Raw genomic sequence first — 16780 nt, 5'->3', positions numbered from 1 at the left:
CTGCCCACAAACGGCGGCGATGGCCGCCTGCGGGCTTACGAGGCCCAGGCCAGAAGATTCAGCTTTTCCCGTTTCACCCCTTTCTAGAGGGGAGGCGCCCCCCAACCGCCCCGGTGCCACCCCGCAACTCACCACACCAGGTCTCCGAGCCGCAGGTTCACAGGAACAGCCGCCGCAGCCGCAGCCATTTTCCTGACCCGGCCGGCACCGTCGCTGTTGCTGCTGCTGCCGCCGCTACCACCTCCTCCTCCTCCTCCTCCTCTACAGCCGACGCCGCCACACCCCTCCTCAGGCTCCCCCTCCTTCCGCCCCTCAGCAGCCAGAATTGGCAGCGACGACGATCCCTACTGCTATTCCTCTTCCTTCCTTCTCTCTCTCGCTCTCTCTCTCCCCCCCACTCTGCCGCAGAGCCTACCGGGACACTGGCTGGCGCGCGCGCAGCACGCACTCCGTCGCCGCCCCCTCCCTCCTTTCCTCAACAGCAGCAGCAATACAAAGACCGACGGGAGGGGAAGAGGAGAGATGGATGGGAAGCGATGCCCTGTAAGATCAGCGCGCTCTCTGATAGGCCGGCCCTTTGCATGTGACGCGGGAGAGCTCCGCGCGTGACCTCTCCCCCGCCCCCCTCTTCTCCTGCTCTGGCTGTCAAAAAGCGAAGAGCGCGAGCGCGTTCCGTTGGGGTCACGTGACGCGGGCCTCGGGGGTTTCCCTCCAACCCTGGCTTGTTGTTTTTCGTTCTCTCCGCCCTCTCCCCTTGCACGTGACTTGAGGGAGCGAGGAATTGGATCCGGCGGCGGCGGCAGTTGCAGCAGCGGCGGCAGCGGCGCTTGCGAGAAGGGTTAGGTGCTGAGGCCTCGGCAACGGTTTGAGGTAGCCGAAGGGAAGGCGGAGAGGTGCCGTGAGGCGACTTTGGAGTCGAAGAAATGGAGGCGCGCCGGTAAGCGTTGCTTTCGGGTAGAGGGCGGGAGAAGGGACAAACCTCCCCAGGCGCTCCAAAGCGCCTCCCTCGTTACCAGGGGCAACGGGGCCTTTCGCCACCTCGCCGGCTGGGAATAACCGACACCTTTTCTTTGAACCCCCGCCCCCCCCCCGCCCGATTAACCCGGACTCGGAGATGAGCTTCGGCCTTCTCCGCTCTTTCCCCCTAATACATAATGCAGGGGAAATGTGCGCGTGGGTGGGCAGCCCTTTCAGAGTGTTGGAAATTGCCGTTTGTGCTTCTGCATTTATTTTGGGTGCATGGATCGGTGCGGGGGAGGGGAATTAGGTACCGCGAAGCCTGAACGAGGAGAAGGGGGAATCTTTTCATAGCCTCTTACACGCCACACCGGAAAACCCCTAGTGAGTTACATCAGTAGCTACTACCTGGGATGTCTGTAAACAAAACCTCCATGTGCTGGAGCAGTCTACGTCAGCGCTAGATGCTGTGGGTAAATAACGGTGCAGGCGTGTGGGGGAGAAAGGACCAGGGTTCTGCTTTTGTGGGCTTCCTGGAGAAGCTTTCTTGACTGCTTTTGGAAATTGGGAGCGTTGGATCAGACCAGCAGTGGAGGGAACTTGTACGCCTCCAGATGTTCTTGGGCTCTGCACTCCCATCACTCCTCAGGATTATTGGCCATGTTGCTGCGGCTGGTGGGAGTTGGGCCTCAGATTCCCCCACTTTGGGGGTTAAGTAGATATGTCAAGATAGATCTTGTACCCTTGCTGGTGTCTTTTGGACAACAGCACAATGGGGCTTCCCTATACTGAGACAGTGTACCTCTGAATACTAGGGGCAAGTCCAGAGGAAACAGCCATGTATCTATCTGATCCATCAGTGTGTGTGAGAGAATGTTAAAACAGGTGGACTTTGTTCAGATCCTGCAAGGCAATTAACCTATTTCTGTGTTTCAAATACTTTGCACTTGCATTAGTTACATTTCCTTAGTGTCCAGAGCATGCCACACGTGTTATTTCAATCATCCTTTTAGTCATAAAACGTGAGCTAGTGGTTTTATCTCTATATTCCAAATTATGAGGTGGTTGTGGTGAGGTTTGAAGGGTGGGTTGTTCAAAGGCCACCTTCTAAGTTTATATGATTTAAACTTTGGACTTCCCGGCTTTGCTAAGCAGCACATCGTGCCAACTTTTCTACCTTATTTTTGAGCTTAGCTTTCCTACAGTGAACCTCACTTAGATAAAGGAGGCGTGTGGGGAGTGACTAAATGCCAGAAAACAATAAAGAAAAATTGGCCTGTTGTTGCCATGGGGACCAGAAGCATGCATTCCATTAACTCTCTGGAAACTGAAATAAGTTCTATAAATAAAGGAATGCTATATGTGAATGCCTGGGCTACTTGGATCTCGCAGACCTAATCCTGTTATTGTGCCATTGCACTGGCAGGAAAGTGGATTGGTTTTGTTCTGACACTCAACCTGATGCTGTCAAGACAGAGCAGAACAGAGTGTAGTTGTTAGCATCCATCTGTCTTGAGAGACAAAGGAATGTGTCTCCAGGGGTGAAGCCAAACCACTGGAGAGTCACAGCGCTTGCTGTGGCTGCAGAGACTTGTAACTCGTAGCTGTTGCCTCCTGCATTGTTTTTGCTGCGTTAGCAGCACTGAAGTAATCTCTCCGGGGTGCCAACCTGGGCAGTGTGTATGGAGGTTTTGGGTTACCCAGACAACAAGAACCCACTCTTGGCCTTGCTGATGTGGTCCAAAGGGAAACATAGCAATACATTTGGCACCAGCTTGAGCTGCAGGAGTTGCTGGAAAGAGGCATACAAGACAACTGTCTTAGGGACTCCACTCCGGATTTGTGTAGGGTTTACTCCTTAGCCTTTTCTTCTCCCAAGGATTTCCCACAAGGCAGCGGGTACAGATTTTTCCTTGGGGTTTACTCACAAAGCAACGGGTGGGGGAGTCATTTGAAAAAGAGACTTTTGTAGCAGGTGCCCCCAAGGACATGACTCACACAAATTTATTCTCCAAAGCATGTTGTTTGTGTGTGTCAGGGGTTCAGGAGCAGAGGCGAGGGCAAGGGAGGAAACAGAGAGCGAGGGGGAGGAGTCCGAAGAAAGGATGAGTGATGACGACGACCCGAGATCTCCGAGTCTTTCCAGTGAATCGGAAGATTCACAGAAAGGAGCGCCAGTGGCCAGAGCAAAGGGGGGGCCTAGGGGGACACCCCAGGAGGAAGGGACCAGCGGGGGTTCAGAGGGCAGCAGTTGGAAATCGGGGCCAGCGTCCCCACCAGAGCGCAGTGGAGAGGAAGGACGTCAGGGATCGAGCCCTGGCAGCTCGCAGCAGGGAGGAGGGCATGAGTCAGGAGTGACCACGCCCCCATCGGGGAGCGAAGAAACGGTCAAGCGGAAAGTGGAAGGCTGGGCGCGCGCGCCAAGTTCAAATGCACAGGAAGGCGGCGCAGTAAGCAGCCCGGAAAGGGAGCCAGGTCCTAAAGCCCGACGCAAGGAGACAGGAGGGTCCGGGGGGGTCAGCGTCAGAGGAGTCCCGGAGGGAGGAGACCACGGGGGGCAGAGGGACCCAGAGAAGGACGGTCAGGCGGAAAAGGTGGAGTAAGGCGAGGATATTAAGTTGGTGTACGAGGGGCGGAGATTCAGACGGAGCTTCGCCGGTCTAGCCATAAGACGTAGAGTTGCACGCAGCAGCTTGGAAATGGAAACTGTAACTCAATAAAGACTTTTATAAAGCGAACGCTGGCTAGCGTGATCCTCTGTGAGCTGGGATCGGGGAGCAGCTCTGACAGTGTGCATCTCACTTTCTGTGTCATGGGGAAACAAAGTACTATGTTACTGCTGTACATTGAACAGTCAGTCATTCAGCAGCAACATCTCCAGTTGTAGATATTTTATTTGGGAACAGTTCCTCATCCAAGCTGCCGCAATTGCCTTTTTCTCTCATCAGTATTTAGAGGACTTTCTGTCTGTCAGTTTTCACTCTAGAGAGTGGATCATCTAATACTTTGTGTAATAATTTTGTTGATTATCTTCTATTGGCATGAAGCATTTGCATCCACAATCTGTCAGAGCCCAAACCATGTCTATTGGTTACTGCCAATCCTAAAAAAGTAAGAATTGCTTTGTTGGGTTAAGAACAAATGTTTATGCTTAGCACTCTGTTCCCAAATGTGCCCCGATGAGTGCTCAGAGAGGGTGTAATAGTGACTAAGCTTTTATTGGTTGGTCTCTGCCAACTGGTAAGGACAAGCATGCTTTTTCTGAACACGGAGCTTCCATTTCTGCCTGTTATGGCTAATATTTTTGGGCATGCATGTTCTCTATGAGTTTAATGCTTTTCTGAAATCATTTGTTTAGTAGCAATTACTACATTTCATGGCATCCAACTGTGTAATTGAGTATTGTGTGGAAAAATTATTTGCTTGGACGTTCAGAGATCTCATCCAGTTACAGCAGGAGTGGGGAACATTTGGACCTCCAGATGTTGCTGAACTACAGCTCCTATCAGCCCTGGCCATTGGCCATACATGCTAGGGCTGATGGCACTTGTAGTTCAGCAGCATCTGGAGGGCTAGAGTATCCCTACCTGAGTTACAGGGTACAGTCATTATTCAGTACAGCACCAGACCTGCCAGACAGGCCTCATTTGAAACATAGTCCATGGAGGAACAGAAATTGTGTGTTCACCTGTTCTGTTTTTTGTGGCTGGAACTTTCTGATTTTGTCTTTTAGGTAGAAATATGAAGATACGTCTTTGGAAAGAAGTTTCAGAGTACTATCTACATGCCACGGATCTGGATTCGTTTGGGTCTGAATGCTAGCGGATCGGCATTTGTATTCAGCAGAAGGCCGGAGCATATGTGTTCAGTGTTTTTTGCATTATGTCAGTTCCCAGTGTGGGAAATTCTCTGATGTGGAGTAACATAGCCCAGACTGACCTTTCCGGCCAATGTCACAATGAAACTGATTCCATAAAAGTTGCACTGTTCAGAAAGTTCTTTCTTTCTTTCCTTCACGTTTGGCTTGAAGCAGAGTTGTGCTGCATAAACTTCAAGGGCCACATGCTGACCTGCAGTGGTGTGGCTATGGGATGATGATTCTTCTCCTCTTATGAAAGCAGAGATTGTTGCATTGTTTTTCTTAAAACGCAGGAATCTAGCATATCTATTTCTGCATTTGGCATCCATCTGTGTGTTCGTGTTTTCCATTGGTGATGCCCTCATGTATATACTAGTCCAGACTTTGGCCTAGACTGTTGGAAACCATGCCATGATAGCAACTACAACGTAAGTCTAGCCATGACGGAACCCCACAGGGTCCAGCTCACCTCTCTGTCTGGTCCACTGAGCACCACTTTACTGAAAAAGCCTCGCCGAGAGGACATCACAGGAACAGAGCACCCCCCGGAAGCTGAACCTGCGGCTGCAGCAGTTCGCATTGCCCTCACCCTTTTTGAGCCAGATCACAAGCGCTGTCCAGAGTTCTTTTATCCAGAGCTGCTGAAGAATACACGAGGGAAAGGGAAAAGCAGTTCCACAGGAGAAAAAGTATGTGGACATCTTATTGTTCCTGTCGCACATTTTTTAGTTGTGCATTTCAAAAACCCCACAACAAAGCGTTGAGATCTCTTGAGGATGGTGGACACCTGGCTTGACAGCAGTACATGTGAACAAGATCTAGGGGTCTTAGTAGACCTCAAGCCTTAACATGGGTAAAGAGTGTGATGCAGCAGCAAAAAAAATTAATACAGTTCTAGGGTGCATCAACAGAAGTATAGAGTCCAGATCAAGGGAAGTAATAGTGCCACTGTATTCTGCCTTGGTCAGACCCCACCTGGAGGACTGTGTCCATCCATCCACCATTTTATTTGCATTCCAAATTTCCATAGCCATAACCATGCTCAAGGTGGCTTACAACATGGGGGGGGGGGGGAATCAAAATTGCAAATGTAACAAAACTAGCTATGAAGAAGCAAACCGTCGAAAAGTACACAACCAAACTGAACAATTTCCACATAAATCATAAAATCTAAAAGGGAGATACGAAAGATTAATATCAATAATGGCAACCCTCCTCCACCACAAACAATACCCCAGCCCAGTTCTGAGCACCACAGTTTAAGAAATATATTTACAAGCTGGAATGTGCATGGAGGAGGGCAACCAAGATGATCAGGGGTCTGGAAACAAAGCCTTATGAGGAACAGTTGAGGGAGTTAGGTATGTTTAGCCTGGAGAAGAGAAGACTGAAGGGTTATGGTGGCCATCTTCAAATGTCCTTCCTTGGAGGTTTTTTAAACAGGTTGGATGGGCATATCTTACTGGGAAGATATCAGAAAACCTATAAGATATTGATGGATTTAATTATTAAGCAAATCAAATAATCAAATGAGATGGGAATATAATTAAATAAGATGGGAAGGAGAACTGGGATGGCTTATTTTAGAGAAGCAAGGGAATAATATTTGTAGTTAGGTACATAGTTCTTCACTAAGTTTATCAAGTACAAAGGCCACAATATAAGTCATTGTTGAGATGGTATTTGACACCTGCAAGACTAAATAGGATATATTCAATAAATCAATTTAAATGCTGGGAACATACAGCATGGAATGCACATTTGTTGCCTATGTGGTGGGCTTGCCTGAGTGCAGCTATCACTGACATAATAGGGACTATATTGAGGCCCACTCCAATGCTGGTTTTATTCAGTGTAATTTAAGATGAGATGGGGAATAGATTGAAACTATTGTTTATGTATTCTGTTGATAGCAGACAGTATACTGTGGGCTAGAAAATGGAAGAATCAAGAAGCTCACTTTGAGTGGGATTGGTTAATAACATGTCTGGAATTGGCAGAGTTAGTTTAAAAGAGGGAAGGAAGTTTTGTAGAAGGTTGATTTCTCTGGAAGAATAAGCTTTTTACTTGAATTTTGAAACAAAATATGGATACAGTGGTGCCCCGCAAGACGAATGCCTCGCAAGACGGAAAACCCGCTAGATGAAAGGGTTTTCCGTTTTTGAGTTGCTTTGCAAGACGAATTTCCCTATGGGCTTGCTTCGCAAGACGAAACGTCTTGCTAGTCTTGCGATTTTTTCCCCGCTCCCCCCCCCCTTTTCTAAGCCGCTAATAGCCTTTTAGCAGCTAAGCCGCTAAGCCTTTAATGGCCGCTAAACCGCTAAGCCGCTAATAGGGTTGCTTCGCAAGACGAAAAAACCGCTAGACGAAGAGAATCGCGGAACGGATTCTTTTCGTCTTGCGAGGCACCACTGTATAGTAAGGCTTTGTCAAGGATGGCTGATGCTAATATTTGAGCTGGGACTAAAATCTCTATGGTATTCAGATACATTCTTGCTGCTAAACAACACTGAAAAGTTTGTTTAAAATGATGGTTTTTAGGGCACATACTTGACAAATTTCTTCCCGTGTAGATGCTGGGTGTTGGGTTTTGTTTTTATTCTTTTAGACTGGAAGCCCAAGGGCACGCTCTCCTGGTTTTGTCAATGTGATCTCCTACAGCATGAACCAAGTCCCCACCTTTGCAACACACCGCGTCTACAAGCATGAATCTCCACTGAATATTCCAGACTCTCTCCTGGACCTTAGATAAAAGAGGCATCTCTGTGAAACAGTGTGACAACTGACTCAATTCTGATGTTGTTCACCTCCCTTTTTGCTTCCCCCCTACAGAAAAAAGACCTTGCCGATCCCTTCAATGATGAGGAAAAGGAGAGGCATAAAGCAGAGGCACTTGCCAGGAAGCTTGAAGAGAAATATGTACGTTTCTTCATTGTGGCCATGTACCAGAATAAAGTCTTGGTTTTAGCTTTCTTCATAGAAATGTTGTCTTTAACACCAGGGTGATTCTTGTGTTTATATTCATGTTAGGAGTGTGTATACAACTAAGAACTGCTATGGTAATTACTATGGACTGGTGCCATATAAAGTGATGTGTGCAGCACCAGTATTCAGGGAATATGAATATTTACATCTCTCCCTTCCTTCAAAAAGCTCATGGCTGTGTGCATGGTTCTCCCCTATCCATTTTATCTTCACAACAATCCTACTGGGTAGGCTGAGATAAGGGATAATGACTAGTCGAAAGTTACCTAGTGACCTTCTGGATGGTTTGTTTGGGCTGTGGGATATGGGAATTCAGGTCCAGGCTTCCACATCTGCCCCTGACACCAGCAGGAGGTTCTGCAGGTGGCAGATTTACCAATGGAAGTGTATTTGATCCATTGAACCAAAGAGCTTCTATGAATGGTTGCAATTGGGGGGGGGGGCAATGGCTAAAATGTTTCTATTTGGAATAAAGTTAAATTGATATTTTAATCTACTCCTTGACAATACATAATGGATGCTTATTTTTATATGTGTTATTACAAGTACTGTGTATGTGTGTTTTAAATTCTATTTTCCGCTCTCTGGTTATTTGTATGGGGTAATTGGGTTGTTCTTGTTTTTATTTTGATTATGTATTTTGTGTTTTTATGTTGTGATTTTAGCCTGTGAACCGCCCTGAGACCTGTGGGTATAGGGTAGCATATAAATTTAATTAATAATAATAATAATAGCTTGCCTTCTTTGGGGCCATTATGGGTAACCATCAGCCTTTCTTGTTTCAGGGTGGAAAGAAGCGCAGGAGAGATCGTGTCCAGGACCTGATAGATATGGGATATGGATACGATGAATCCGATTCTTTCATTGATAATTCTGAAGCAGTGAGTAGCAGTGGAGGGCTCTGGTTCCCAACAATAAAGCAGGTGATGAAGCTGTCTGCCCTAGCAGCAGTGGGTGCTCCAGGTAGGGTGAACATCCAGGCCACATCTGCACAGAGACCTGGTTTGGAGGCTGTGTTTCTGGGTTCCAGAGCTATGTTGTTTTTCCTGCCTGCAGGTAGGGCTGGTAGCGTCCTCTTGTCTGACAGTAGGAGCTGTTTGACAGTGGAATGGTCTCCCTGTAATGCGGGTGTGGACTCTCCTTCCTTGGAGGTTTTTAAGCAGAGTTTAGACAGCCATCTGTCAGGGTTGCCTTAGCTGAGATTCCTGCATTGCAGGGGGTTGAACTAGATGACCTTTGGGGTACCTTCCAACCGATTCTGTGAAAGCCTGGAGAAGCGCTACCAGTCAGTGTAGATGATACTGACCTCGATGGGCCAGTGAAATGACTTGGTGTAAGGCAGCATCTTACCTTCCTGTGATTTCTGGGTCATCTTCAGATTCATTCTCCTGCACGTGCCTTTTACTCTGTAGACTCTTTGGGTCTTAAATATTGCAATTGCTGGGGAAAATAAATTAAACAATTCACATTATTAAACAGTTGCCATTTGGAACCCCTCCCCAACCTACTGCAAATTGCCCAATGATCGGTAGATATTCCTGCCCCTGCTCTAGAGGACCCTAGGACCTGGGTGCATGCTTAGAGCTTTCCCCCCTTTCTTTTCTTCCTAGAAGACTGGATTTTAGCATACATAGCCTGAAGGGGGGGGAGGGTTTGGGAGTGGGAGCTGTTGCACCCAAAACAAAACAGGGAAAATCAGGGCACAAAGTTAGGCATTATAGTCAGGGCAGTTAATAAAGATGAGGGAAGAGAAGTAAAGCTGTTGCCAAAATGTATTTCTGTACAAAATGATGCAGCTGTAAGAATCTGGTGTTTTTGCATGTCCAAAGTGACTTCAAGGCCAATTAACTGGAAAAGTGAGCATGGTTTCATTGGGGTTCTTTCACACGTACACCCATCGATTCTGCAAGAATGCTGACTGATCTCTCCTCTTTGCCCCCAGTACGATGAGCTTGTTCCAGCATCTCTAACAACCAAGTATGGAGGCTTTTACATCAACTCTGGAACTCTACAGTTCCGGCAGGCTTCGGAGTCGGAGGATGACTTTATCAAAGAGAAAAAGAAGAAATCACCTAAGGTCTGGGAATAAGATGCTCTGGGTGCTTTCTTTTTTAAATAGAGCCTTCAATAAAGTGTGGTTTTGTTGGCTTACAAAATGTGACTGCAGACGAAGGGGTCAGTGGGTGGATATAATATTTTGTTACTTGAAAGAAGCTCAAAGGCTGAAATTATGTGTGGACTTACTTACCCCAAGCAAAGCAGAAAATATAAAAATAGTTGTTCAGCATAGAGGACATAAAGACCTTCAGTGCACTCTTGACAAATCAGGAAGTAGATGGTTTATAATTTACCCTGCTTGCAGTTCATATTGTAAGCAACACAGAGTGATCCCTTTAATGGAAAGTTATAGTGACTGAGGTCACCTCATAGCTAGTAGGCTTTCCCTCCCTTTAAAAAGAAATGAAAGTGCTACCTGTGGTTTATAGTTCATGGGTAGGAGGAAATCAATGGACTTACATTAGTCACGTCCATTAATTTGTTCAGAGTGTTTCTCCGGGTCCCATCTGCAATGTACATTTAAAGCAATTTACCACTTTAAATAGTCATAGCTTCCCCCAAAGTATCATGGGAATTGTTGTTTGTTAAGGGTGCTGAGAGAGCTACAGTTCCCAGAGTTCCCTCTTTTCAGAGAACTTCGGGAATTAAAGCTCTGGAATGGGAATAGTGTTCTCCAAATCGCTTTCAGCACCCTTAACAGTTCATAGGATGTCTTGTGAGAAGCTATGGCTGTTTAAAGTCGTCGTGCTTTAAATGTATAGTGCAGATGGGGCCCGGATCCAACTCACTAATTGCATTCTGTGGGTGACTTCATTGAATCTGGTAGCTGAAAGAGATGAGGAATCTTCTCTTGGTCTTTGCATGACTCCAAGCTGTTGTTCTAGTATTAGGGGCTGCCTGAGAAAGTGTTTTGCAGCCCTCTTTGGGCTTGGAGACGATCCTTAACAACCTTAGATCTTCCTTGCCCTTAGAGATGCTTCATCTTTTCCTTTTACCATAATGGAGAGTTAATCACTTGTTAGCAAGCGTGTTCATGAATGACTAGATGCCTGAGCAGCACCTTTCTCTCTTTTCATAAAGGTGCTGCTCAGGCATGTAAATCCATCCATGAACACTCTTGCTAACAAGCGATTAAATCACTTAGTGTCTTCTTAGGTGCTACGTAATGACAATTGTTAAAATTATTTAATTCCCAGAAACGAAAATTAAAAGAAGGAGGTGAGAAGATGAAGAAAAAGAAGAAAGATGATTCTTATGAGAAAGAAAAGAAATCTAAAAAATCTAAGTTTCCCAAAACTGGGTAAGTCAGCTATTTGTATCAAAGTGCTTTTTTTAATAGACGGGTATCATCTTTCTCCTAGATGGAACTTCTTTTGTGGATTTTAAAAAGGAAACGCTAGAAAAACAATTCTAAGCCTTGGAGTGTGATATCTAAATTAGGCTCAAATCCCTCTTTTTGCCACCAGTTTTCCAGATTTGTGTTAATCAAATCTCTGTCATAAACAAACCAGGAAGGTTGTGAGGGTGAGCAAGATAAGGATTTTGAATTATTTTGCATGATGCAGAAATAAATGCTATAGATGATTTTAAAAATGAGTTGGCAAGAATTTATTTTGATACAGAGCTTGTTCAGATGACCCAGCAGCGAAAAGGAGTCAAGTGACTGGTCATGATTTCCTTTGTGATAGAGCAGTAAAATGAATAATGATTCTAGAAGAAATGACTCTTAAGTTATTGACTTCCACAAATACGCGTACGTTCACGCAAGTAACTTTATTTCACCTGTCCTCTAAAATAGCACAATAAAATCTTCCTCTTACCAATTTGCAGTTAGGACAGAATGTGTCACCTTATATAAGCTGCACTGCCTCAAGCATTGCTGAAGGTTGGAGAGTTTATATGATTTACTCACAGGCTGAAAGTCTCTGTGCATTTCCCTGCAAGTTCCATGGAACATAGTGTGGCATCCGAAATAACACGTTTAGGATTCTACCATAACAATCAAATTAAAGTTCAGTGGTAGGGCACTGTTAGGTTGTAGGTGCTCAACTGGCTTACTTCTCTCATATGTACATGTTTCCTTTATAGTTTCACAGCCCTGAATGCAAGCAAGGAAAAGAAGAAAAAGAAATACTCTGGAGCCCCGAGTTACAAGGAAATGCTGAAGAAGTTTCAAAAGGAAAAGGAAGCTCAGAAGAAGCGGGACGAGGAGCCAAAGCTTATTGTCCCTTCTCTGGCTGAAACTCCAACACCACGGGAAGTGGAAAGCCTGCCCGACCCGCTCCTCTCTTTCTTTGGCCACAGCAGTGATAATGAGCTCCTTCAAGCTGCCTCTGCCATGGACTCCCTGACTGATCTTGATCTAGAACAGCTGTTCAATGAATCTCCAGAAGAAAGCCCTTTCCATGACATGGAAGATGGGAGTGACCCTCTTGGGATGGGTCTAGAGCAGGACATCAAGCAGCCTCTCTCCCTCCCCGAAGGACTTCCAGGATCACTGGAGAAGCGCATTGAGGAACTGACACAGGTAACAGCAGATCATACCGGATGTGGCAAGCGATGTCTCTTGCAGGGTAGACAATAGGTACAGTTCTTCATACTAGGAAGCAGCCTTAGGCAGAGTCAAGAACTCTGGTCCATCTAGCCCAGTCTTGTCTTCACTTCCCGGCTGTGGCTTTGCAGAGTTTTAGGCAGGTTTTTTTTTTCCCTTTACTTGGGGGTGCCAGGGATGGAAATTGACCTTTTGCATGCAAAGCATGTGATCTCCCCTATGGTTGCTGCTTGCTTCCATGTTTTGAAGTGGTTCTTTTTGGAAAGTCAGTTTGAAATACGGTGCACACAGGACAGCAGTCGAGGACAGAAAGCCGTCAGATTCTTGCTGTGGTCTGATGTGAGGTGGCATTATTCAGAGAAGTTGGGTTGTTAATGAGTGGCAACAGCCAAGCTGGCAGTCCTAGAGCCCAACTGAGCTGGGTGCTTAGGGAGTTGTGAGGTGTGTGTTCACATAGTGCCATTCTGAGTTACTTATTGCATAGGCTTGTGGAGTAAGTGGTTGTGCTGCTACACCTGTGGACTCTGGAGTACAGCTTGAGGTTTAGGTGGAGAGAATAAATCTTTGTATTATGGTTTCAATATCTACCTCTGTTCTAGATTAACTATACATGTCTTAGAAGGTTAAGGCACCTGATTCCAGTAATGAGATGTGGAATGATTTTCATAACCTTTTTTTCCTTAGAAAAAAATCCTTAAAATGCATATTTGCATGAAAAATACCTTAAGACCCAACTGTACCCAAAAACGTGATAATGAATGGATACATTACCAATCTAATTGTACAGTTTCCAAGTTATAATTAACTTTTTTCATATTGACTAAGAAGCAGATAGTAAAAAAATTCTCTCTCATGCACGTACTTATTATATTGATTTGTGACTGGGAGGTTGTTCGGGATCTGCATAAAATTAGAACAAAAAGTATGCCTATTCCAAGCAATTTAGCACATGGGAAAATTTTCTAGAAAAATTGCATCCTTTCCCATTGTTCCTCCAAGAATGCAAAGGGCTTTTTCAGAAAAGGCACTTTTTGAAATTATATTCCTCATTGAACCAGAACCTGTTGCTTGAAAGGATGTTTGAGCCTGGAGTATCACATTACAATAAAATCTAGATCAATTAAATGCAGATGTTAAAACACAAATGGCAAAAAGGCAACCCAAGCAAAAAGATTCCATGCTGCTTCTGAAGATGTCCAGACTTTGGGGGACCTTCCAGAGCAGATTGGGGCTCAGGGGGTAGAGGTTAGGAGAAGGGGAACCTCCATTGCATTTGCTGGCATGATGTTGAATCTCTCCCTCGGATTTTGGCCGTTTTGTGGAAATGAATCTTGGCTTCCAGAACTGCAGGGGGAAATTTCCAATGGAGGAATCAATTCTGACTCATTTCAATGTTAATATTGCTGCAGCTTTCTACAGCTTTGGGCATTAACCTAGTTAGGCGGAATTGAAGCACCTTTCCTATGAGGAAATGCTATGAGGCTGTGACTTCTGTAGAATATACTGACTTCTCCTCCCCCTTTCCCCCCCTTCCCCTTACACCCCCCCCCCCCAAGTTGGCCCTTTCCCTGCATCTCTGGTTATTAACTATTCTGTGTTGGTCTTTTTGTGAACTCCAGGCTGCCAGGGTGGCTGAAGGAGAAGGCAAACACAAGTTCTTCAACCAAGAAATGAATAGCATATTATTGGAGTAAGTCACTTTCCCAAATGTACCATCCGAACCCTGTGAGCTCAGAGAATGAAAGTGAGAGAATGGTGTTTGCGTAAGGCAGAGGTAGGCAGAAGGTACTAGTAGTTCTCTGGGTGATTTCCAGTAGATTAGGAAGGGTTACTGTCTTCCAGCCATCAGCAATAGCAGCAACAATACGACTTCTTTGCTGCTGAAATCTGGCTGCCGAAATGAAAAACCCTTGGGGCATAACCAGGAATGGTCATGGCAAGGGCCAGAGGTGTTTTGCCTCATCTAGGGCACATCCAATGGGGGCCAGTTTGTGCCAATTCAAGGTGCTGGGTCTTAAGCTTCCAAAGCTCTGCTTGACCTTAAATACTTGAGAGAACTATATCTACCATAGGTTTTGCCCCACATGTTCAGTCCTAATAGTGCAAGAGACTACTATATAAAAATGAATGGCAACAGCCAAGGAAATCTGCCCATAGTCCATGGAAACTCTTGTTCAGATTAGCTTTTGACTTCTACATAATACGTCCTTTAGACTTTGCCATTACTGTTTGCCACTGATTCCCCCCCCCCCTTGTTGTTATTGTTTCATTTATTTTAAACCTTTAACTTTCTTTATTTAGATTTTAAATTGAAGCTTTTTAAAAGGGCCTTTGCAGTATTTTACTTTACCATGTTTTGCTTGGGCTCCCTTACTCTGCTGTCAAAGGGAGGCATTTGGATCAGAGCTAAATAGTTTTGCCTTTTTCTGCCCTCAGTATAGAGCTGCAAACTCGGGAGTTGAACAGCCAGGTCCGCTCAGGGGTGTATGCTCACCTGGCCTCCTTCCTGCCTTGCAACAAAGACACCCTGCTCAAACGTGCCCGCCGGCTTTACGCCTATGAACAGGTGAGTGGTCACGTAAATGCAGTGCTACTAGTCAGTGTAAGGTACCGGTAATTCCCTCCTGAGGCCCACATGCCAGTGGCGGATGGGTTCAGAGGCAAAAGTGGGTGGACCAATAAATGTTTTAACTTTGTACACTAAGGCAGTTTTGTCTCACACATCAGTTGTCAACCCAAACAAGCAAGAAGCATAATCAGAGTTCAAGGACATCCCCATCAGGTAAAAACAAGGAGGGTGTGTGGCCCAGGGAGAGTCCCAAGTGACAGGTGGGTTGTATTTGGCACCCAGGCCCCTGGTGTAAGTGATAGTGGTGTCAACCATAGAAAGAAATGTCCCATGTCATAAACTGGATTTGTGAACATCTCTTTTTGGGCTCTGGCTGCTCATGGAGAAGGGAATGTGTGTTTCTGAATTTCAATGCTATGGCCATTTCTAATAAGGGATAAAAGGTTCCCACATGAGGGCTGGCCTAGATTTCCCTTTCTTTAACCTTGCAAAAAAGGTTCATCTTGGTGATGAAAATGGAATTTTATTTATTAAAAGCTTTTTTATACCCCTTTTCCAAATAGCCCAAAGTAATTCCTAACACATGAAAGAATAGAGCCATACAAAACACGCTATAAATCAAAGAGCTACAGGTTAAAACAGGAGATGACCCAGGCCAGCCAAATGCCCATCAGCAGAGAAGGGTCTTGGCACTCCACTGGAAATGTGATGAGGTAGCTTTCCAATCTTCTTTAGAACGTAGGTTCTATAATTTTGAAGCCATGACTGAAAATATTTGACTCCTAGCTCTTGCTGTCTGAACAAGCTCTGAATATTATTATTATTCATTTCATTTCTATACCGCTTTATATTTTTAAGGAAAAAATCTTCAAGCGGTTTACATTAAAATGTCAAATAAAAGAATCTAGAAGAAAACAGTATAGAAGAAAATCAAATATAAAGTATAACATTCAAAGCAACATAATTAACAAGAAGTTAAATATGAAAGTTGGATGGTAAGCAAACTACATCTGAAGTCTAGACCTCGTTTAGTGACTAGGCTTAAATGAGTAAGTAAGGGGTGTGCAAAAGGAGTGCTTTCCTCTCACAAACAATCTCACTTCCTGTATAGGCACAACTTAGCATGAATGCTGGGTCAGAGTCCTTAACTCTTTGTTTTTCTTCAGGGAGGGCGGATGAAGGACCCTCTTCAAAAACTCAAGGAAGCCATTGGCAGGGCAATGCCAGAGCAGATGGCCAAATACCAGGAAGAGTGCCAAGCACACACCCAGGCCAAGTTTGCGAAGTGCGTTTTCAACTTGTTTTTGGTTTTTGTCTCTGCATTCCACTCTGTATACACCCAAAGCTTATACTAGTGGGGAGGGGGAATATTTTAGAAGTGGATCCAATTACCATTCTGCATTTCAGTGTCCCTCTTCTCTTCTCCTCTCAGGATGTTAGAAGAGGAAAAGGACAAGGACCAGAGAGAACGGGTTTGTTCAGATGACGAGGAAGATGACGATAAAGGAGGAAAGCGGATCATGGGACCTCGGAAGAAGTTTCAGTGGATTGATGAAATCAGGTTGGCAAAGTCAAAGGGGACAAGACTGGGTTTTACAGCCTTGTTCCCTGGCTTCAGGGAAAATACACCTGTATCTGCTTTTCTGGGCATTACAGCTTTATTTGTTGCCAAGTTGGTTCAAATGTACGGGGGCTGCAGTTTTCACCCGGGTCTTGGTGTGTTTTGAATTTAAGACCTAGGGTGGGGTGTCTGGTATGAAGATGTAACCTGGCTTCAGCATTTTGGCCTTGGCGTTCATCT

General features: G+C 45.3%; 2 protein-coding genes across 25 annotated transcripts in view; one reads left to right on the top strand and one right to left on the bottom strand.

The window, feature by feature from the left end:
- Window positions 1-286, bottom strand: part of GLYR1 (glyoxylate reductase 1 homolog) — a 41701-nt gene extending 41415 nt beyond the window's left edge. For all 21 annotated transcript variants that reach the window (XM_028705221.2, XM_028705222.2, XM_028705226.2 and 18 more), the window contains exon 1: window positions 133-286. In XM_028705221.2, coding sequence (XP_028561054.1) covers window positions 133-188 — 56 coding nt within the window. In that variant the 5' untranslated portion in view covers window positions 189-286. The remainder of the gene's footprint in view (window positions 1-132) is intronic.
- Window positions 287-408: 122 nt separating this feature from the next.
- UBN1 (ubinuclein 1) overlaps window positions 409-16780 on the top strand; it is a 31566-nt gene continuing 15194 nt past the window's right edge. For 2 of the 4 annotated variants that reach the window (XM_077918388.1, XM_077918386.1), the window contains exons 1-11: window positions 409-937; window positions 4691-5505; window positions 7649-7735; window positions 8587-8682; window positions 9744-9878; window positions 11056-11159; window positions 11948-12386; window positions 14030-14100; window positions 14847-14976; window positions 16146-16264; window positions 16412-16540. In XM_077918388.1, the coding sequence (XP_077774514.1) occupies window positions 5257-5505; window positions 7649-7735; window positions 8587-8682; window positions 9744-9878; window positions 11056-11159; window positions 11948-12386; window positions 14030-14100; window positions 14847-14976; window positions 16146-16264; window positions 16412-16540 (1559 nt within the window). In that variant the 5' untranslated portion in view covers window positions 409-937; window positions 4691-5256. Of the gene's footprint in view, window positions 938-4690; window positions 5506-7648; window positions 7736-8586; window positions 8725-9743; window positions 9879-11055; window positions 11160-11947; window positions 12387-14029; window positions 14101-14846; window positions 14977-16145; window positions 16265-16411; window positions 16541-16780 lie in introns of all 4 variants that reach the window. The other 2 variants (XM_077918387.1, XM_077918385.1) reach the window with 1 other exon arrangement.

Source organism: Podarcis muralis, chromosome 14 (assembly GCF_964188315.1).
Source record: "Podarcis muralis chromosome 14, rPodMur119.hap1.1, whole genome shotgun sequence".
Taxonomy (NCBI): Eukaryota; Metazoa; Chordata; class Lepidosauria; order Squamata; family Lacertidae; genus Podarcis; species Podarcis muralis.
The sequence above is the reverse complement of the archived record's forward strand: the minus strand, read 5'-3'. Positions and strand labels throughout refer to the sequence as shown.